Below are 21,968 nucleotides of genomic sequence, written 5' to 3' on the forward strand. Positions count from 1 at the left end.
GCCATTCGGAACCTAACCGTGCACAATTGTTCGTGGACATTTTTTTTGCTGGTGTTGTTTCTTTGCTGTAGCAATGTTTCTATGGTATATCCAGGTCCCCATCAAAAATGAGTATTTGTTTCCCAATGCTTTTTACCTGTGCTTAAATAAATCCTAAACCTAAACCACTTCTCTTGTCTCTAAATTGCGTCTATTCTCCGATGCGTGAGTTTCTCCATCTGTCTCCCATCGCAATGCCAAGCGGGCACCTCTCAACGTTTCTTTGCATCCTTGTCAACGTTTGTTCCATTGTCTTTGGCCAGCGTCAATGTTGTCAATCCGTGTCATCGCAGTGAACGTGCGCCGATGAAGTTGCCATGGTAGCCTGACCTCTGCTGGTCTACCGCTGCAAGTGAAAGACCCAACGCAGAATATCCCTTGGGTTTTAATCTTCCACGAATCTCATGGTCCACCCCAAACCGCATCCGCACAAACCATGGCAGATAGGGATACCTGATGCTTTAATCCAGGGGTGGGGAACGTCCGGCCCGCGGGCCGTATAAGGCCCGCGCAATCATTTGGTCTGGCCCTGCCAAGGCAACCGCAGGCGGGACTCGAAAACCTGGAAATACAGTTGCGAGTAGCAATATCATCAATACCTCACCAAAGAGAAGCAGTTCCAGCCATCACATTAGGGGTGAGTTAATTAAATGTTTGACCAAATATAACAACAGGCTAATTTTTAAGTTGATCATTTTGTATGTCCCGCGAATGATGTTTTAAATATCCAAATGACCCTTGGCTGAAAAAAAGGTTCCCCACCCCTGCTTAAATCATTCATGCACAATACACGGTAAAGGTGCAGCCCTGCAACGTCCTGCTCACGTGACTGTTGGCAGAAGGGGCTTTCGCGAAAGAGACGCGGATGCCTGATGCACAAATGGAAGATTAAAAACTCACCAGCAATGCGTGCTACCGCACAGCGTTTAAACGACGCAACGGCCCGATCCACAAACGCGATGGAGACGTCGCGAGCGATACACTTCGCTGCTCCTCACGCGGTTATCATCTGGGCTTGACCGCCTGGATGTGAAATTGTAGTTGATGCTCTGCCATCTACATCAGCAACCGTACGGAAGAAGAAGAAGTTGCTCGATAATTCACAGAGGACAACGTGTTATTGACATCGCGAATGTTGTATAGAGAGTAACACACAAGCAGGATGTACAATATTCGTAGGGAGGGGGGGGGGGTAGAAGACTGTAACGGGAGGAATAACGTCGCACTATTTAGTCGTAAATAACAATAAGGCCCAACTCTAGACTAAACGCCATGAAAGAAAAAACAGCCATAGATAAAGGTACAATGCAGAACACTTAACTTGTAATGCAAAACCAATTAGAAATAGCATGCAGAGACAACATATGACGTTAGATTGCACAACAGATTAAGCGATTAGCTAATTACTGCAGTTAGTACAATGCTTGAGGACATATATATCAACACTACTGAATAAAACGCATGGATATTCATAGATTCTGCTTTGCCTTCCAATGCACGTTTTTCCTCGGAAGTATAAATTGTATATTTTTATTGCACTGAACGCAGCGCTGCTCGCTGTGACGTGGGATCAACACGAAGCAGATTGAACAAAAGGGACATGCAACCAAGAGAATTGAACAGCAAAAAACAAAGCTCACACACAATCATATAAAGATGCATTGATGGAATTACACTTCGAGGTGGCAACAGGAAGACGTGGTTTATACAACTCCCGCAGGTTCAAGACATCATCGCCGACTGAAGTAATTTGGGGGGTTGGCTACGTACGGTGTGAAAGAAGTTCAACATACAAACATGCCGCTAGATGGAATGGTCAAATATAATGATGGTCCATAATAGAGGTTTTTTGGGGTTATATCCCGTAAATATATAAATGCGTCGTCAAAACCCGACACAGCCGACTAGTAAGGGTTGTCACAAAACAGAACGTGCCAATTCGTCACTTGTACAGCACACCGGTGTGTTGGAGAGCCTTGGCTCTATTATGGATGATATTGGTCGCGAAAGCCTACGTGTTAAACTATAATGATGGTGTCGGAGGCAAAGAATTGGACGCTTCCGAAAGTAGTTCTCGCCAGGAGATGGAGCAATTAAATCAGTTCGAGTACATGTGCTGGGTAGATTATTACACAAGCATGAGATAAACAATGGTTGCTGCTGATGATGATTAAGGGCACCATTCATTATAAAAATTGTTATAATGAGACAGCATATTTTTTGGTTCTTTCGGTAAAGTCACGTAGATAGAAGAAAAATAAAATAAAAATATTTTAAATAAAAATAAAATACAAATTTTTTTTTAATAAAAATAAAAATATTTTAAACAAAAATTTAATAAAAATTATTTCATTTGATTTATATAGTAATTTTCATTATAAATTTTTATATCTACGTGACTTTACCGAAATAACAAAAGAATATAAATTCCTGCAGTCACGAAAGTTTTAAGTAAGAAAAATGAGACAGCAGTTTAACTGAATAATGTAATTGTTTGGCGACATACTCATACACGTACGTATGTTTTTTTTGTAACCACCAGGTGTCAGACAAAGTACGATGTGAAGTGATACATCTTGTCAGGTGAAGGAACGTTTCACGCGAGTGGTGGCGAGTCAACAACTCTCCAAGGTCCACAGGGCACAAGCGTGAGCCTCATGTAGTCGCATCGATTGTGATGCACGTGCTGCTACCAGAAATCAATGTGTGTGTGGGCACACCAGAGGGCGTGGTGCCAGTCCCTGTGGTTTGGCGATGACGCTTTGTGTGTTCCAACACAAGGCGTCGTTGATACGCTCCAACGGACCCTTTTTAAATCCTTTATATTAAGTTCACTTGCGCGCTTGCTTGCTTGCTTGCGACCGTGCAAATCTTTCGGTCGTTTTTTAACCCACTTCCCGTGATCCAATCGAGCTGACATTTTCCACACAGACTCTTTGTGCGTGACAATTACTTTTCGTGAAATTTTTTTTCCAAAATTTTACACTTTTTAGGACAAAAATATTATATTTAATTACAAATTGCTTAATGGTGGCATGCAATCATCTGACCCATAGGTGGCAGCCATCTCAAGCCAGAGGACGAGAGGACTCTAGCCGCCACGCATATAAAGGATTTATAGTGAAAAACTTTGTTTTTACGGGTTAATTTTTTAAATCCTTTATATTAAGTTCGCTTGCTTGCTTGCTTGCGTGCTTGCTTGCTTGCGTGCTTGCTTGCTTGCTTACGACCGTGCAAACCCACTTCCCGTGATCCAATCGAGCTGACATTTTCCACACAGACTCGTTGTGCGAGACAATTAATGTTCGTGAAAAAAAAATGTCTAAAATTTTACACTTTTTAGGCAAAACAAATTTATTTTACATTTATTCAAATAGAACTCATTCATGGCTTTGGCTGAACGTCACAGTGTAGGAGCCCAGAGCGTAACCCCTCCACAGGCCGTGGCAGAGTAGCGTAGTTGGTAGCGCCCTCGCTTCCCATGCCAAAGGTCGCGGGATCGATCCCCGCGTCCTCCACAGGCGAATATATTTTTAAATCCTTTATATTAAGTTCGCTTGCTTGCTTAGGACCGTGCAAATCTTTCGCTCGTTTTAACCCACTTCCCGTGATCCAATCGAGCTGACATTTTCCACACAGACTCGTTGTGCGTGACAATTAATGTTCGTGAAAAATGTTTTCCTAAATTTTACACTGTTTAGGGAAAACAAATTAAATATTTAATTACCAATTTCTTAATACTGGCAGACAATCATCTGACCCATAGGTGGCAGCCATCTCAAGCCAGAGGACGAGAAAACTAGCCGCCACGCATATAAAGGATTTATAGTGAAAATCTTTGTTTTTACGGGTTTACTTGTTTGCCAGTATCACAGTACGAAAAAAAAAGTAACCCGTAAAAACAAAGTTTTCCACTATAAATCCTTTATATGCGTGGCATCGGTTTCATCTTATTATTCATTTATGTTTTTCTTGAGTAAGAGTTTCATTTTTATCACATTGGTATTTTAAATTAAATATAAAATTTTCTTTTTTCCTAAAAATTAAATATGAAAATTTTTTTTTCCTAAAAAGTGGAACATTTTGGAATTTTTTTTTTCATAAAAATAGATTGTCACGCACAACGAGTCTGTGTGCAAAATGTCAGCTCGATTGGATCACGGGAAGTGGGTTAAAAAACGACCGAAAGATTTGCATGGTCGTAAGCGCGCAAGCAAGCAAGCAAGTGAACTTAATATAAAGGATTTAATAAGAACGGGTTTGACCATTTCTGGCAATAAAACAGGTGTTATGATTTGATTTGGAGCTTTCGTGACTGCAGGAATTACTTTTCGGTAAAGTCACGTAGAAAGAAAATAAATACAGTAATAGAATACGACGTTTCGATTGCAACACAAGCAATTATCATCAGATGTGTCTTTGTGTTGCCTCTCTCTGCTTATGTGTCTGTCTATGTGTCTCCGTGTGTGTGTTTTGTCTCTCTCTCAAATTTAGCAAACTTTAGAAGAACGTTAATCAACCAGGAAGGGTGTTGACTTGTGTTAGCCGACTCTCTGTGTTGTATTGCATTATATTTCTAAGTTTATTAGTTTTTTTTTCATTCATTCGTACCTGATGATGATTGTTTGTGTTGCAATCGAAACGTCGTATTCTATTATATATTTTATTTCTACGTGACTTTACCGAAACAACCAAAAAGTAAGGTGTTAAGATGTTCAAACAACAAATAGATACATGTTTTTAGGAAGGAATGAAGTCTGCATTAACTACACTAACATGCTCTGATAATTACATATGCATTGATTGGCCTACATCAAAGACAGCATCGTTCGTGATAATGTCCTTGTCTCACTTTAAGATGTTTTTTTATTCATGTTTTTGTTTATTGTTTGTTGCGATTGCACCCGATTCAAGAGCCGAATGGCTCACAGGGCTATACCTAATAAATGAACTTGAACTTGAACCAGTGTCAGGCCAGAGAACGCCAGAAGATGAACAGTACAAACACAATGCAATATCAGAGCATTTACAACTCGGGATGAGCTGCTAAATCATGGTGTAGACCAATCAGTTTCAAAGTAAATTCCACGCATTATCATATCATGTTTGTTTGCATGTTCAACACAAGTACGTGGGGTTAATGCAGACTTGGTTCCTTGCAAAATGTGTCTATTTGGTGTTTGAACATCGTAACACCTGTTTTATTGCCAGAAAGGGTCAAACCTATTCTTAATTTTCATACGGCCCAACCAATGGGTCACCGCTGTGCCACAAATCACGTGGGCTAGGTCAACTCGTCTCTCGTCTACAACATCACATCTTCATGAATGGGAGATTAAAGAGAAGCCACAGTGGTGTGTGATTGTGGCCATGCAACCCAAAATAACGAACCATGTTGTACACCACTCGAGTCTCTGCGCCTTCAACAGAGACGCAGCAACAACTACAATAAAAAACAACTTCACCGACTCTATCTTGAAGCCCGATTGTGGCGAGCACACCTCGAAGTTGTCATTTATCTCCAGAACCTACCGCCATGCATAAGAATAAGATATAATTATAACTTCTTAATAATGTCTTCTTGGTTCTTTCGGTAAAGTCACGTAGAAGGAAAATAATAAAAAAATAAAAATGAAACATAATAAAATAATTCTCACGACGTTTCGGCCACAACGCAAGCAGCCGTCTTCAGGTGGAGAACAGGTCTGTCGAGAAGATGAATCCCTTTAGTCACGAAAGCTTTAAATCGAAATTCTTAATAATGGTTGATTCCTGCACCCAGCAACTGTAAGAAACTAACTTCCTTACCATTTTTTTTCATGTTGCACTAAATTTTCTTTATTTCGCCAACCTATCGTTTTTTTCATATTGTTTCTTGTAACTTTGCTGACCCGCAAGTACTGAACGTCGGTGGAAAAAGAGCTTCAGCGCTCATCGGATGCCTCCAGCCTCAATAACGATTCTGACTCTGGAAGCACTGTCACCGTGAGACTTGTCTCGGACCCCCTCCTACTGTTGATCTCATCACCACATTGGATCGCCTACCTACGGGCGAGGCACTCCCAGTGCCTGCCTTGGCAACATGCCGCTGTTCTCCACTTCGCGCACATGCCCAGCCCATTAGAACATCGCTCCACCACAAGGGCAACCACTCGTAGCCTCCCACAAAGCAGCGATGCTGTTTTTTTTTTATTGATTACGGATGCCGCTGTCGACAATAAACAAAGATTATACGGGAGACGTTTGTCTTTGATCAAGATGATGATGGAATTCATTTACGATTGTCACCAATGGAATGAATTTGTGAAATGTGGCAGGTTTCTGCAGCTGCACGTGTAGTTCGAGCGGCTCATCGAGGGCTGTTTCGTGGCCTCGTGCATTCAGGGCCACCGTCTCGTGGTCAGATTTAGAAATATTGAGGTTTTATTTTTTACCAAATTCCACTTAAAATGCCTCTTTTTGTTTTGGTTGCCGACCCCCTGTGTGAGAGTAATCTCCCACGAGCACTGCGGGTTTAACAACTGTGGGAGTTGAATCACTCGACCCACAACAACATCCGGGGGGTGGGGGAGGACTAAACTTATCGACTAGCATACCAACAATTCTTGTAAGTGGCAATAATCGAAGGGGTCCACAACAACAACAACACAGTTTTACAGATCTAACATCATTTCGCACAGGTTTGTTTTTATTACAGGAAGATAGCCGACACGGATAATAGTTCGTTTCAGAGGGGATGTGATTGGTGCTTGCAACCTGTCATCACACATTCACACAGAGTATTTTGTTTTCACAGAGCGGGGTGGGGGTTGCCTTAACACCACCTCATCGGTCCCACACAGTTGCACTTTCGCACCAGAGACCAGGTGACTCATTGGATCCCTCGCTTGAGCACCTTCCTCGCCATCGTGCCCGTCATCACCGCTCCCCCCCCTCCACTCCGAAGTAAACTCGCGCCCCCTGCCACGCTCGTTCTCTCCGCTCGGGGCTCTGCCTGACGGGTCTCCTCTCGTCCACTCGACTCGCACCCTCGTTGGGGTCCTGGCAACAGACTCCTGAAGACTTACGTGCGATAGACTTGCTCACAGCCCGTACTGAACATCTGTGGAAAAGAGCTGCTTAACTCATCGGATTCCTTTAGTATAAACCAAAAAAATAAATCTCATTCTGATTCTCAGATATATTTCTTTTTTTGCACGTTCAATTCCTCATTTCACACATGGCCACATTCACTCCCTGCAACTGTCAATGTGAGTGTAGTGCGATAGGACAACGTTCCAACGAAAGGGCTTATTCGGCCCTTCATAATTAGCCCACGAAATGTCATGATCCTGTCTGAGGATGGTTCTTTGCAATGCGGCTACAGCTCTCGTCGCAAAGGCAGAATGCTGGTTTTTAAAACCCTCATTTTATATTGGAAAGTGGTCTCCTCCTCTCTCATCATTGGGCTGATCATTCCGTTGGTTTCAAAGGACTCCGCTTGTTGATTCTTTGGGTCAACATTTTGTACAATCCGCTTTTTATCCACTTTGGGGTTATCGAACATTCAGATCCCTCGAAAACAAATCTGCTGGGCAAAACTCTGCCCAGCAATACATGTTTATCTAGAATAACATTAAAAAAATATTTTAAGTCAATTCATCACAATGTCATTTCATCACAATGCCATCATTAACATCATTATTCTCATCATTATGACGTGCCCAATCCACAAAATTGGATATTTCACAACATTGTTGGTGAGTTTTTGGGTCATGTAAATTCGTGGTAGAGTTTCCGGAAAACAAATAATGGGATGGAGGTTATTCACAGGTTACAAAATATATCACAACAGTCACTTGGTGCCTCTCGCTGTGACTGGCTTCAATGCCCATGGCTGGCTCCAAGCCCAGAGCACCCCGATTCGACTGTCAGAATCACGGCTTGGAAATTGTAGACATTTTCCGCAATTCTGTGTCTCTACATTAATTACGGATGAGCACGGTTGGCTACGTACGGTGCAAAAGAAGTTCAACATACATACAACTCTGCCGAGCCTTGCCCACTTGCCCACCCATGTGGGCTGAGTTTTTACAGAGTGCAGTCTGCCAATAGCAAAATGACCGCTAAAAAATGGAATACTGCAGAATGGGGTTGATGTTCGACAACATCGTCAATTATTCTGAATAAAAAGGCAGAATGATTTCCGAAAATGCGACGTGAATTTGGGCTCTACAACTTAATGGCCCCTTCTTAAACATTGTCGTGACTACTTCCAAAACATCTTAATCCCATGCTTGCGATCAACATTTTAATTGCATTTCTGGCAGAAAGTAGAATTTTTTTCTCTTCTATTTTATGGCCGTTTTTGGGCGCAATTTATCCATAAGCAAAGCAGACGCTTATCATCAATACAATCAGGGCTGTTCAATCCAGCTCCCGTATGCACCCACTGCGGCTGAGTGATTCACTTCTGTTGGAGCAGCTGTGTGTGTGTGTTTAATTGCTGCTTCAGCGCTTTGCAACCACAGGGATCAATTATTGGGCACAAAAACATCAGCTCACAAGCACGCGCCCTCTGAGGCCTTCCACTTAAATATCTAAACGAGCAAGTTATAGGCACGAGTCTCAGCGTGAGCAATAACTTCCCCTTCTTTCGTATGGCGTTGAAGCAACAGTTGTCATGGTTACACGTTGAGGTCCTTCAACCAATCTTTGTTGTTGACACTCCGACTGATGCTCCTGCTGTTGTGGAGTGACTCATGCAGCCAGCTATGGCTGCAGAGTTTGGTAGCACATGTTGTTTACGTCGTTTATTGTGAAAATTCGGTCACAGTTCCTATGATCACTGTTTCATTGCTTTTATGGCTTTATTTTGGTGATTTTCGAAAAGTTTCTCGGTTGGCCATGTTTGTTTGTTGTAGTACAGAGTTAGACTGATTGCCTTAATCTAAGTTGTCTTGTGGTTGTTGTTGTTTGACTTGCATCCCACTGGGATTTTTGCACACAGTGTTGGTGTACTGTGCTTTTTCTGCAATATTTTGCTGTCTTTTCTTGGATTTTCTGTTTGCACATAGTCACTTTAAGATGTTTTCTTGTTCATGTTTTTTTTTGCGGTTGCACCCGATTCAAGAGCCGAATGGCTCACAGGGCTATACCTAATAAATGAACTTGAACTTGAATCATGAGGCCTCCTTTGCCAGTAGCAAAATATAATATTATGTTTTTACCCTTTTTTTGGCAACAAAACTGCAACTTTTTTTTTACAAGGAATCATGTTTGCATTAACCACAATACCTGCAGTCAGAATGCAAACAAAAAACACACTCTGATAATGTATGCATTGTCCTTGAAATTGATTGGTCCACACCAGAGACAGCTTTCCTTAGAGCCTAGTCTCATATGGTGTTCGATCACCCATTTTGCCTCTTGTTGTAACGAGAGGGCAATGGCTAACACCTGCCCAGTGTCACCATCAGAGTAATTAGGGCTCGGGGTAAGCATTTATATCATGAGGCCTCCTTTGCCAGTAGCAAAATATTATAATAGTTTTTTTACCCCTTTTTTTCTGATACGCCGCTATGGATTGCAGCTATGCCGCCAGGTTGTGCATGGAAGGCGCACTTGTCGGTGATGAGTTCGATGGTTTGAGCTTTACCAAAGTCGAATAACTTAAGGTCGATGAACTCAAACATTTAGTTGTACTGCTGTGGTGAGTCATTGCAATACGAACCAAGCGTCGTTGAAGTTTTTGTTTCTAATCGATAACTAAAAATGTAGAAATTTGGACTATGGGCCTCACCCAGTTAATGATTGCCAGTTGACATTAAATATGCATCCCTGAAATTCCTGGCACAGGTCACTGCCTCCACAAGGGGGAGTTAGATCGCGTAAACCCGAAAAAACCTACGTGTTAAACTGGCATTTGGCCTACTCTTCCACGTTGGCCAGACGTCACAGATGGAAGTGGGAATACCCACACTTTAGACCCATCGCACGACTGACTGTGGTGGTACTCATTTCTTCTGCTGGGTGGACAGCTGCCGCACCAGGAGATCGAACCGGTGACCTCTGGACTGCAAGGGCAGTGTGCTGCTCACCAATACACCACGGGAGTATCTATTCCCATTTTATTCTTCTTTTGATCAATCTGTAAGGCATTATTTCCCCTGTATATTCATATAAATGCTCCGTATGGCGGTACCCCGGGGAACCGAACAATGCAAAATGGGCCGAGGCAATTAAATATTTCATTTCTGGGACACTATTTTTCCCAGGGGTGTTACTTAACTCCGCGACTGGGGTACCAATCAATCCAAAATCGGTGTCACACTCCGCGATGTCGAAACGCAGCGAGGACGATTGCGCTGAAAACCCTGAACGCTCGTGTAGGCACCGTAGTGGTGGTGCATCGTGTACAGCTCGTCGAGATTAGTCGATTGCCGCATCGCCGACCATCAACAGACTAAAAACGACTGCATCACGGACATTATGCGAGAGCCGGGGCGCTATGGTACCCCGGGGTACCGCCATAAGGTTCATGTGGGCAATATTATTCTAAGTTGGAGTGTATATCTTTTTATTCACTGGGAAGCTTCCGATATGTTCATTATTATTTTATTGTGTTGTGGCACACACACGTGTATGCTTCCGAAGCATTACTTTTTGTTATCTGTGGGGGGAAAAAACATGTAGTTGCATCTCAATATATTATTTACATTGTGTTATTTGGGGAAAAAATACATAGGAATGAATACATTGATATCGATTCTAAGCATTTGCATAAGTACCACATCCACTATATTTTTATAGAGCCGTAGTATGTTTTTTTTTGCGTAAAATTGTGCGTGCAGTACTTGATTAGCACACCGTGTGACCACGACGTGAGGTACGCAACCATGCCCGCCCGAACATTTCACAGCCACGGCAATGCCACTTTGGCATCAGGCAATCTGCTGTTCTATGAGGCCACGCAGATAGCTGCGAGGGCTTGATGACAGCAGGTCGTGGAACAGACCCAGATGTTAAGATTCGCAATCTGGAGTTGTGTCTGCCCTGAGACCCCCCCTCCCACCCATCCAACTACAGCTACCGTGCCCTCCACTCTCCGCAGAGGAGCTGACATTCTTTTCAATGTTACCACGATCACCCCTCTGCCTCCTGTTGTAACGAAAGGGCAGTGGCTAACACCTGCCCAGTGTCACCCAGGTTCACGAGTTGCCTCCGTAGAGGCCGCTCCTGACACCAGATAGGGACCCCTGCAGACAACGAGAGCCTCGGGGCAATTCAAAAACTTGGCATGTGGTTGACGGCAGCCTTGTGGGTAAAATGACGCTGGCCATTGAGGTGGCAGATTGCAAGTGGGATTGAATGTCACCTTCATCCAATATCGCCTTGCCATCTGCTGCAGTGTGCATATTAAAGACTGAGATGTACAGCAAAAGGCAGGCATTACACACCCATGCAATAATGGCTTGTTCTTTAAAGGGAATTTAGTTTTCGTAAGAGACAATTAAAGATCAGAAAAGGCAAACGTGGTAAAGGTTTAGCGGTGCAATTGCTCGATAATGCCACTGCTACCAAAAAGGGCATTCACTCGAGCGAGGGCTCTAAATGAGCTCCTCTCCAGAGAGTAATTGGCCTATTCTTTCACGTTGGCCAAATATCTTGGAAGAGATGGGAATATCCACACTTTACCCCACCACACTAGAACTGTCAATCGACTGAGGTGTGTGCCTCTTTCTACTCTACTGCTGGTTGGTCCAGTGCGGGCGGGGTGAGGGTAGAGAGGGAGGAGGGGGGGGATTATCAACACTGGCCCATTATTTCAACTGCAGCGCCAGGAGATATCGAATAGAACCCGGTGACCTTCACCTGACAGGGTGAGAACACCTGCCGCTGAACGCCCGAAGAGGGAAATCCCTCACTCGGGGGGGGGGGGGGGGGGACAACATTCGCGGTGCATTTCAGACGCGTGCGTTGCATCGTCACGGAGAATGGAGTCGGACCCTTTATTGTTCTAACAGCTGCATTTTCTGAACTTTTTCCATGGATGGCACTGTCGGCTCGGGCAGAAGAATGCACAGGAACCACCAACGGGGGGCCCACTTTCAACACAAATGCGAATAATTCGATATCGTCATTCGCGGACCGGACATTTGCGGGCCGTGGACGGTGGTTGATGCGTGGCGTCGCGATTGATTGAGTGCACATGTAGCCCAAGCGTGCCTATTGAAATGGGCCACGGCTCTTGATATGTCCCTATCGTGCGCACGTGCCGCGTGTTGGTGTTTCAGCATCGCCGCCACTGCGAGTCACGTTTTGCACCACTGATTGTCTGGTGTAAACAAAACCAAAAATTCGCAAGGATGTTTAGGCATAGCGATGAAATGGTGATACAAATTTTTTTTTTGCTGAGGCATATTGAGCGAGAAGTTAGTTAAATCGGTTGAGAAAAAAACCGAAGAGTAATTGAATTACAGACTGGCGTAAAATCTGTTAAAGCACATTCATATTGCATACGTTTCACATTAGATGATGCAGTACAGTATGTAATCTTTTCTTACGTAATGCTTGAATTCATCCGATTACCTATGAAATGACAGATACCAAAGCATGCCCATTAATGGTGAAATTATATTATTTCATTTACAATGTGCTCATAATTGAACACATTTCACTGAAAAATGTGAAATGACCATATCCTCTTGTTAACTGCATGATCCCAACCAGACAAAGATCCCCCGTATAGTCTTTAACAGACTTTTGGGGCAAGTGCTGTTAGCGAGCGCTTACGAAGGCCGGCACGGCACACGAGGGGGTGGGTGGCCAACACTAGTCCCGTACGTCTTTGTCTTCCCAGTGCCGATGTTTAGATATCACTCTGGGTGACTCGTTTAAGGCTGGGTCAACCTAGGGGAGGTCCATGACCAGTTCAAATATTCGCCACTGTTATTGGTTGTGAGCGGGAATATCATCACTAATCACGAAAGGTTGCTTTACTGTACTATGATAAGTATGACAGTAATATTGACGGATTGAAGGATGTTTATCAGTCTGCGTATAACTCCAGAAACAAAAAGTCGTACTGTACAAGGAGCAGCAATGACCCAAAATTAGATTATTATTTTTTTGCCAAAATCCAAGTTTCTAATTGAAACGGCGTGAGCTGACCTGGTGGGCCGAGGCCAAACATCGATAATGGCACTGATTGGTGGTGACATTGACAGTTCCTAGAAGCCACCAATCAATGGAAGGCGAAGTTACAATAGTTTTCAAATCGCCATAAAACTATTTGAGAGAAAACAAAATCCACGTTTATTTATCCAAAACCTCTTCGTGACACTGCTATCGATGTGTTGAGAGAGCTGTCATTCAAACGTCCCTTTGACTCAGCCTGCTTTGTGTACAAGGATGCCTTCACGTGCACTGATCCATGCATGGGACGGCATGGAGAGGCTCGTGTGGATGCAGAGCAACACAACTACGCTTGAACATTCAGGTGGTTGATGAGCCAGATAATTGGGTCAGGAGTAGCGGAATGGTGCATTATCATCGCCGCTGTGATTATGTATTTGTGAATCGCGAATTGGTTTGATTCTGGGTGAGCAGTCACTGCACACTGTCGGGGATTTAAAAAAAAATATTTATTCTCCGTTGCCATAGACTCCGGTGAGGTTAGTTAACACGTTAACACGTTTGCAAAAACAATTACATGCGATTTACATAGCGATGAACGATTGGAAAAATGCATTGCGGCAAAAAGGAATACTACGCTCATTCAATGTTTATTTTTAGAAACAAGACGATCGATTAATCTTGATTTGGTTTGTCAATATCGCCCTCAATAAACTAGGCATCGGCGCACATTCCAGCAGGCAATATTAATGATCACAACGAGGCAATATGTAATCTAAAGATGCTGATGTGTGTGTGCATAATGTCCCGTCAGATGTTATACGAGTACAATGTGATGCTATCGAGAAAGACGAGCGTGTCACATTGCACCATCGCGTCCTTGTCCTGTTGTTCGTGTCGGTGGGGTGGGGGGTGTAAACCCGCCGACTTTTAATACAACTGCGGACTTCAAATGCATGCCCTGCGCACAGCGCGTGATGAGACGTTATTCCCAATGATCAATACGCACGAGGGACCGTAGGTCACACGAAGGCAGAAAGGTGCCGCTTGAAAGCTCAGATCGAGTGAAGTTGACGTCCATCATTCTCAGCCATGGTCAATCCACTGCTGGATGAAGTGTCCCCCAAGACTGGATCCACTCAGCCACCTGCACATTAACTGACTCCATCTCCACGGTGGAAGTCCCCTCGGACGCATTCCAATCTCTTGGTTTCCACCCCTTTGTCATTCTTGACCATCGTCAATTATTAAATCATCCCTTCGAGCTATACGTTGTCCTGCCCGAGCCCACTTAACTTTTCTTAATGAGCATGCGCTGTTTTGGGAGTGCCTATTTGGGGCAGATTGGCACACTTAAGTACGGTACTGCAGTGTGATCAGCAGCAGGGTTGATGTTCATCACACCGAACACCCGACTCAGCATGAAGTGGCATGTGAGCCACTTCATGCTGAGTCGACCTAGCGAACGTGAGACGCAGATTATAATTAATTGGACCTGATGTTGGACACACCAAGAAATATAACAGGGTTACTGGCATCATAAACGCCCGTTATATAATTACTTTATACAATATATAATTATACCGTATATAATCAGTCTATAATTTTATATACTGTCGCGTACACATACATCGAAACAAAACTATATGAGCACGTATACGTATGTTATGTACTCAAACCACACGCACACATACAACACATGTGCTGTATGTTTTTAAAGTGGAGCGTTCTAATATCCGTAAAGGTCTACTACGTACAGTATGACATACTGCAGTTGAATTATATAACACGTTTTAGTCTGAAATGATGTACCGTAAAACACAAAAGTGCATGGCATTTCATACATATCGTATCAATATCGTTTGATTTGCAACAGAAGACACAGGACACAGAAGCCTTCATTTGAGCTGGAGCTGTCCAGGGCTGAGCTCCTGAAAATATTTCCGAACTAGGGATCCTGGGGTTGTGGGGCCTGGACCGCTATTCGATAAAAATGTAAGCCCTGACAACACATATAAAACACACAAAGATCCCTCCCCCCCCGTATAGTCTTAACAGACTTATGGCAAGTGCTTTTAGCGAGCATCACCTATGAAGGCCGGCACGGCACACGAGGAGGTGGGTGGCCAGCACCACGCTCGGCCGCCTTTGTCTCTCCACTGCCGATATGTTCACCACCGCACCAAGATACCCATTCAAGTCTGAGTCGACCTATAAGCCGACCGCTTCAAGATTCAACAAAAAATAATCGCCACTCATATCAGCCGTGGCTGGGAATCGAACTCTCCATGTGGTTCACCACCGGCCTCGAGGTGAGCGCACTGCGCTAACCACTGCGCCACCGCTCCCCCACCCACCTCTCTACGTGCGTGATAATCAATAACAACAACCGCCATTCACCACTAAGTGGCGGTGACGCCACCACGACGCTTGTGCCAGGCTAGGTACACGTTGAGGCCACCACGTGAAGTGTCGAAAGCCCGCTAGCACGAGGTCACGGGGCAGACCCAGCAGGTGCCACGGGTCGACTGACTGAGATGAGTGGTTGATGCACCACCTGTGCCCCCTACTGTGACAACTTGCTGTGCTTTAGCCACCCGGAGCTCAGCTCGTTGTTGTGAGCGTCGCTCCTCCGCCCTCCGTTGTTGTTGCAGGGCGACTGCCTCCATAATACGGAGTGAATAACAACACACCAAAGACAAAGATCCCCCGTATAGCCTGGAACAGACTGCTGGCGCAAGTGCTGCTCACGAGCACGGCACACGAGGGGGTGGGTGGCCAGCAATCACGCCCGGCCGCCTTTGTCTCCCGAGTTACGACGTTTAGACCCTGCACGAGGTACTCATTTGAGGCCGATTCGACCTAGGGGAGGCCCAGAACCGGTTCAGATAATCGTCCCTGGGTGTTGGCCGTGAGCGGGAATCGAACCCGGTTGCTGGGTTCGTAGCGCAGCGTGCTAACCGCTACACCACCGTGACACAGAGAGACGCGCAGTGCCATGTGAACACACAACACACACCACGCACACACAACACAACACACACCACGCACGCACACACACCACACACCACGCACACACACCACGCACACACACATCACGCACACAACACACACACACATAACACACCCCACACACACCACACACAACACACACACAACACACCACGAACACACACACCACGCACGCACACACACACTACACACACAACACACACAACACACCACGGACACACAACACACACAACACACACCGCACACACAACACACACACACCACGCACACACACACCACGCACACACAACACACAACACGCACACACAACACACACACACAACACACACCACGAACACACACACCACCACACACACAACACACACAAAACACACACCACCACACACACCACCACACACACAACACACACACCACCACACACACAACACATACACCACCACACACACAACACACACACCACGCACACACACAACGCACACGAAGGCGAACACACAACACACACAACGCACACAACGCACACAACACACACCACGCACACACAACACACACACACAACACACACCAGCACACACAACACACACACAGCACACACAACACACACACAACACACACCACGCACACACACCACGCACACAACACACACCACGCACACAACACACCACACACACCACACGCACACACAACACACACACCACGAACACACACACAACACGCACACAACACACACACCACGAACACACAACACACACCACGCACACGAAGGCGAACACACAACGCACCCGAAGGCGAACACACACACAACACACACACCACCACACACACACAACACACACACCACCACACACACAACACACACCACACACACACCACACACACACCACACACACTACACAACACACACGAAGGCAAATACACACACAACGCACACAACACACGCGTGCACACTTACAGAGAGAGAAGGAGAGAGAGAGAGAAACCCCACAAACACATCCCGGAACTGCACAATACAGTGACTGGAGCGTTCGTGCGCCAAGCTCCATGACTGAAGAGCAGTGAGACAGCAGAAGAGAGAGACAGCTAGACAGAAGAGAGACAGACAGAGAGAGGAGGAGAGGGGAGAGAGAGAGAGCGCCAGACATCCCTGGTGGCACCACCACACCCCCAGCGGACAAGCCGCTGCGTCCTGCACATCAGAGCGCGCAATCCGTGAGCGTTAAAGGCGCGGCAACCTGCACACATCGCTCCACCGCTGCACACAGCTGGAGCTGTCTCCATCATCTCCTGTCAATCCAGCCCTCTCTCTCTCTCTCTCCATCCCTGCCTACCTGCCTGCCTCTATCCCCATCCTCCTCCACCTGGGCAGGCAAGGCGCGTGTCACTTTCTCGCAAGAGCGAGAGCCGTGAGTCCAGCAGGGAGAGGGCGTGGGGGGGGGGTGTGCGCTGAGAAGCGCCGGGTGGGTTTGCTCGCCGTGGTCATTCAGACTCCGGCCGGAGCGACGTGAGAATGGAGCGAGGAGCCGAGCGCATCGCGAGCCCGCGGCGTGGGGAGGATCGGGAGAACGAGACTCGCTCGACCCGTAGCCCCGGCAGGGACGCGGGCAGCGGCCAAGCCACCTGGCTCACGGAGAAGAGAGAAGCTCTGAAGCGGCCGCGGCAACATTCGACTGCTGACAACGTCGGTGGACCTCGGGGATCGTCGCGGGTCGAGCAGCCCTTGGGGAGCGCGGAGGGCGAGGTGGACGTGCCAGCCTGGCTCAAGTCCAAGCGCGCGACCAGAGGGGGCCCGCTGGACTTCCCCGACAAGACGGTGGCACATCTGGCAGGTTGGTGGGTTTTTTTGGTGGTTGGGTTGGTGGCGTTCCATCGCTTGTCTCGCACTGGACACGTGTGTCCACCGCCTTCACCGTGCCAAGCCCTGCGGCGGCTAAGCAGCCACTCCGAGGCCAATGGGTGGAGAGAGCCGGCGGCGTGGGTGCTCACACTGCCTCCACTGCCATTCCACCATTCCATCGTGTAAGATTGTAATGATGATAAAGTTCACATTCTGCGGTGCTTGCTTCAAGAAGGCACGTGGCTTATTAGCGGGCACGCGAATTAGTAGCCACGGTAGCCACAGTCAAAGCGAGATTGGAGCTGGATGTGGTCTTCTGGGTGTTGGGAATATTCACGCGAACACACTGAAATTAAGCTATTTTAATGTTTACTGCCTTGTAATGCATCTGCATATCTCGTGCTGTGGTAGTCCTACTGCATAGTCCTCCTCTACCATACCACTGCGAGGAGCCACAATGTTGACAGAGCCATCACAATAATGCTTGTGGTGTATTCAGGCAAGCTTCGCTGAGCCCTAAGTCTTTCAGGAGGGCTTCCTGCATTGGAATGTTTCTCCACTTACAATGAACGAGTGGTTTGCCAACATGCGAAGTCCAACGTTCCCTCTCATGCGGTGTGTACATCGCATCCTGCGATGACTCCCACTTGCCTTCCGTACACCCGCATGTCACCGTGAGGTCTGTGGAGTTGACACTGCGAGGCAATTCCTCAACCATGGTGACAACGCAGCTGGTTAGACCAGCTGCTGGTTGAACGCCGAATGATCGCTGGGGATGTACACCAGACACACAAACACACAGATCATGGATTATTGTGTCGCTTTTATCTACTTCCCCATTGTCTAAGTGAAATCAAGGCATGCGTTTCAGGAAGTACTGTTGGCCGGCGTAGCCCTCGCTAAATTGTTTGTGTTCGCGTTCATTTATTTATTTGCACATAACTGTAGAATTGGTAGAGCAGTTTGTGTTGACTCGGGTCAGTGAACGGTGATGAACAGCGCTGCAGATCTGGGTACGAATGTTGGTGCAGTACAAAGGTTAGCAAATACAGGCCTATAAAATGTGTGCATGTGCGTGTCTTTATAGCATTTGTTGAAAGCCCAAAGTGATACCTACTATGTGTGTGAACTAATATTGCGCTGTAAAGACACATACGTCGATACCAATTTGCAAACTTGGGAAAGGGTCAATACCACAAAATATATGCACTGAAGTATTAAAAAATAATATAGCTGAGTGCTAAAGTAAACACGAAATCCACATATCGATCACGAATTCATCACGCTGGGATTTAGAAAATCCCCAGAACCAAAGTGCCATAGGACAGTGCTTCTTATACAGTACGACACACACAACACAAACACAACATGAAAGTATTTTCTATACACTTTATATACTTTCCCCCAGGCCCTCGATGTGAAATTATGGAGATAATCGACGATTAATTAAACAGGGAGATTGTTACAGACTCAGTTGGCCACCCTTAGGGTTACCACCCCTGATGTCCAAAAAAATGTGGGACATTCACATGGGAATAAGAATATTTCGCATTATCGGAAGAGGGACGAACTGCATCTAAATGCATTGTTGTGAGTCGGTTGATTGTTAAATAAGCAACTGGCAAAAAACAAAAACGGGACTTGGAATGTCCCAGCAAGAATTATACATTTCTCAGGACAGCCACCTCATACAGAGGACCATCCTGGGAACACTTAAAAAGAAAGCAACCAAAGCCACCCAGCATGCAGTGCGCTGATTTATCATCAGTAGCGTTTGCTGGTTATCTAACTGCTGTATTACATTACTTTCAGTAGCGTCACTAGCGTGGGGGCAGGGGATGCCTTGCATCAACCCCTGATGGCAAAAGCTACGAGTTGCGGCCAGTCCTTGAAAACGACCATGAGATGTTTTCAACAACAGTGTAAAATAACAACACACTTCCTCCAAAACGCGGTTTCAATTTATATTTATAAAAATGCGTAATCTTATAAAAATAGCGTGATGATGTCATGGGGCAAGATGATATATAGCTAAGGTGCGACCGTGCGAGACAAATCAAATATTGGGGCCCCACCTGATCATGTGCCGCACCCCCCCGAGCAGTTAACGTCCTTACTACGCCACTGATTACTTTGTTTTACTTTTTGTTTTCGTCATTGTGGTGACCCGGGGTCACTCTTGCAAACAAGGCTATGCTGATCTCTTGACTTTTCATCTGGTTAAACAAAATAAACTTTAACGCAGGCCGAACCGGCATCGGTGCTGTCATTGACTTGCCTTCCGCATTGCCTGCTACTCTTATCTCCGCTTTATCCCTTGTAATATTCCATGGGAATCTCATCAAACAGTTGCCTGCACACATTGACACGACACGTCATTGACTCTGCTTGCACGAGTTGGCCCATTGTGTACCGGAACCATGGCAACATTCATCCTCAGTTTACAAGATCATTCTTCAGAATGTCCAGCTGAGGGCAGAAGGTTGTCCGTGTCTGATAGGCGTGTGTACATTCCCTGAATCATGAGATGCTCCAGAAAGTGAGATGCACCCCATAGTTTGTGTTCCGTGTCAGTAAAGTTATACAAATATGTTCACAAACACACATCCATCCATCAAATTATAAAACACTTCCAAAATTGAGGGTAAAAGTGCGTTGCAATCCAGAGAATGCGGTAATTGCAGATACCTTCCAATGCTGTACAGGACTATTAATGTCCACAATCGAATAATCCGTGAATTCCTGTAATTTAAAAATTACACATGCTTCAGCAGCTAATCCAGAAATTTCCGCGGAAATTTTTTGTTTGCTTATTTCTGGATCTCTTCCCAGGAGCAGCTAATCTCTCCGCGCTGGTATATTTGGGTTTTTTTCCCGTGTGGATGATAGGACCCCACGATATGGTCCAACTATATCGCCGCATATCACTGGAGTCCTGGCGTAGTTCGTGCAGTGCTTGTACGCGAGCGGCTGCTTGCTCAGTTGTGTCTGCGTGTCACGTGAGCAAGGGGTCGTTTTTGAAACCAGGTGTCTTGTTGTGTGGTCTTGAGTGTTGCTTGGGTCCTCTGCTACCTGTGAGAATGCAGGGGACACATTTTAAGAGAAAGGTTATGGGTTGGCATTTCGTGGTGCCACTGCCCATGCCTCTGGTGGCTATAGTTTAATGAAAAGTTAAACATATGGTGTGAGTCTGTGCAGAGGTTGAATGTTCTTTTGTATTTTAAAGACGATTGCGTGCACTTCGTGAGTATCTTATAATAAATTACAAATGTACAGTCCTTTGTCAAGCCACTGCTGGATGAAGGCCTCCCAACACCATATCGATCATGGGAGCCATTTGTTCCATACTTCACCACTTGGATCGGGATGGGATGGTGAATGGGTTCCGCAGACCGGTTCAGACAGTCGCCCGTAACCAAGCTAGCTCTGACTGGTGAATCGAACTCGTATTTCCAGGTTCATAGTGCAGAGTGCTAACTACTGTGCCATGTACCATGTGGAGTATACCACTCTCAACAATACTATAAGGTACTGTAATGTAACCTTTAAAAGCAACGTGTAATTCCTCCAATTTTAGCCTCAGTACTGCACTGCACATGCCTTTTATTTATAACATTTCAGCAAATGTTATAACCAAATTGGGCTGGCTGTTGAATTGTTTTATTGCTCTCGTTATGAATACGGCACTGACATCACAAATGATAGATTCTGGACATAATAGTAATGATGATGACATTGATGTAGGTGATCTGGAATGCTTGATGATGATGACGATGATGATACAGTAATGCAATCATCATTAGTATCATTACCACCACCCACTGTCCTTTAATTGTATATCCACTGCTGGATGAATGCCACCTCACACTCCATCACCAGCCCTCAACAGTCCCGCAGTGCCACAATCCATCTCACTCATACATCTGAACCCAGTAAACAGGGAACGTTGGGCCAACCTCTGACCAACGTT

General features: G+C 45.6%; 1 protein-coding gene across 1 annotated transcript in view; it reads left to right on the plus strand.

Moving 5' to 3' along the window:
* The first annotated feature begins 17,636 nt into the window (after positions 1–17,636).
* Positions 17,637–21,968, plus strand: part of LOC133353248 (plectin-like) — a 229,135-nt gene continuing 224,803 nt past the window's right edge. The window contains exon 1 of the mRNA XM_061569339.1: positions 17,637–17,990. Within this exon, the coding sequence (XP_061425323.1) occupies positions 17,672–17,990 (319 nt within the window). The 5' untranslated portion in view covers positions 17,637–17,671. The remainder of the gene's footprint in view (positions 17,991–21,968) is intronic.

The sequence above is a fragment of the Lethenteron reissneri genome, chromosome 43 (genome assembly GCF_015708825.2).
Source record: "Lethenteron reissneri isolate LAM-NWPU_2019-01 chromosome 43, ASM1570882v1, whole genome shotgun sequence".
Lineage (NCBI taxonomy): Eukaryota > Metazoa > Chordata > Hyperoartia > Petromyzontiformes > Petromyzontidae > Lethenteron > Lethenteron reissneri.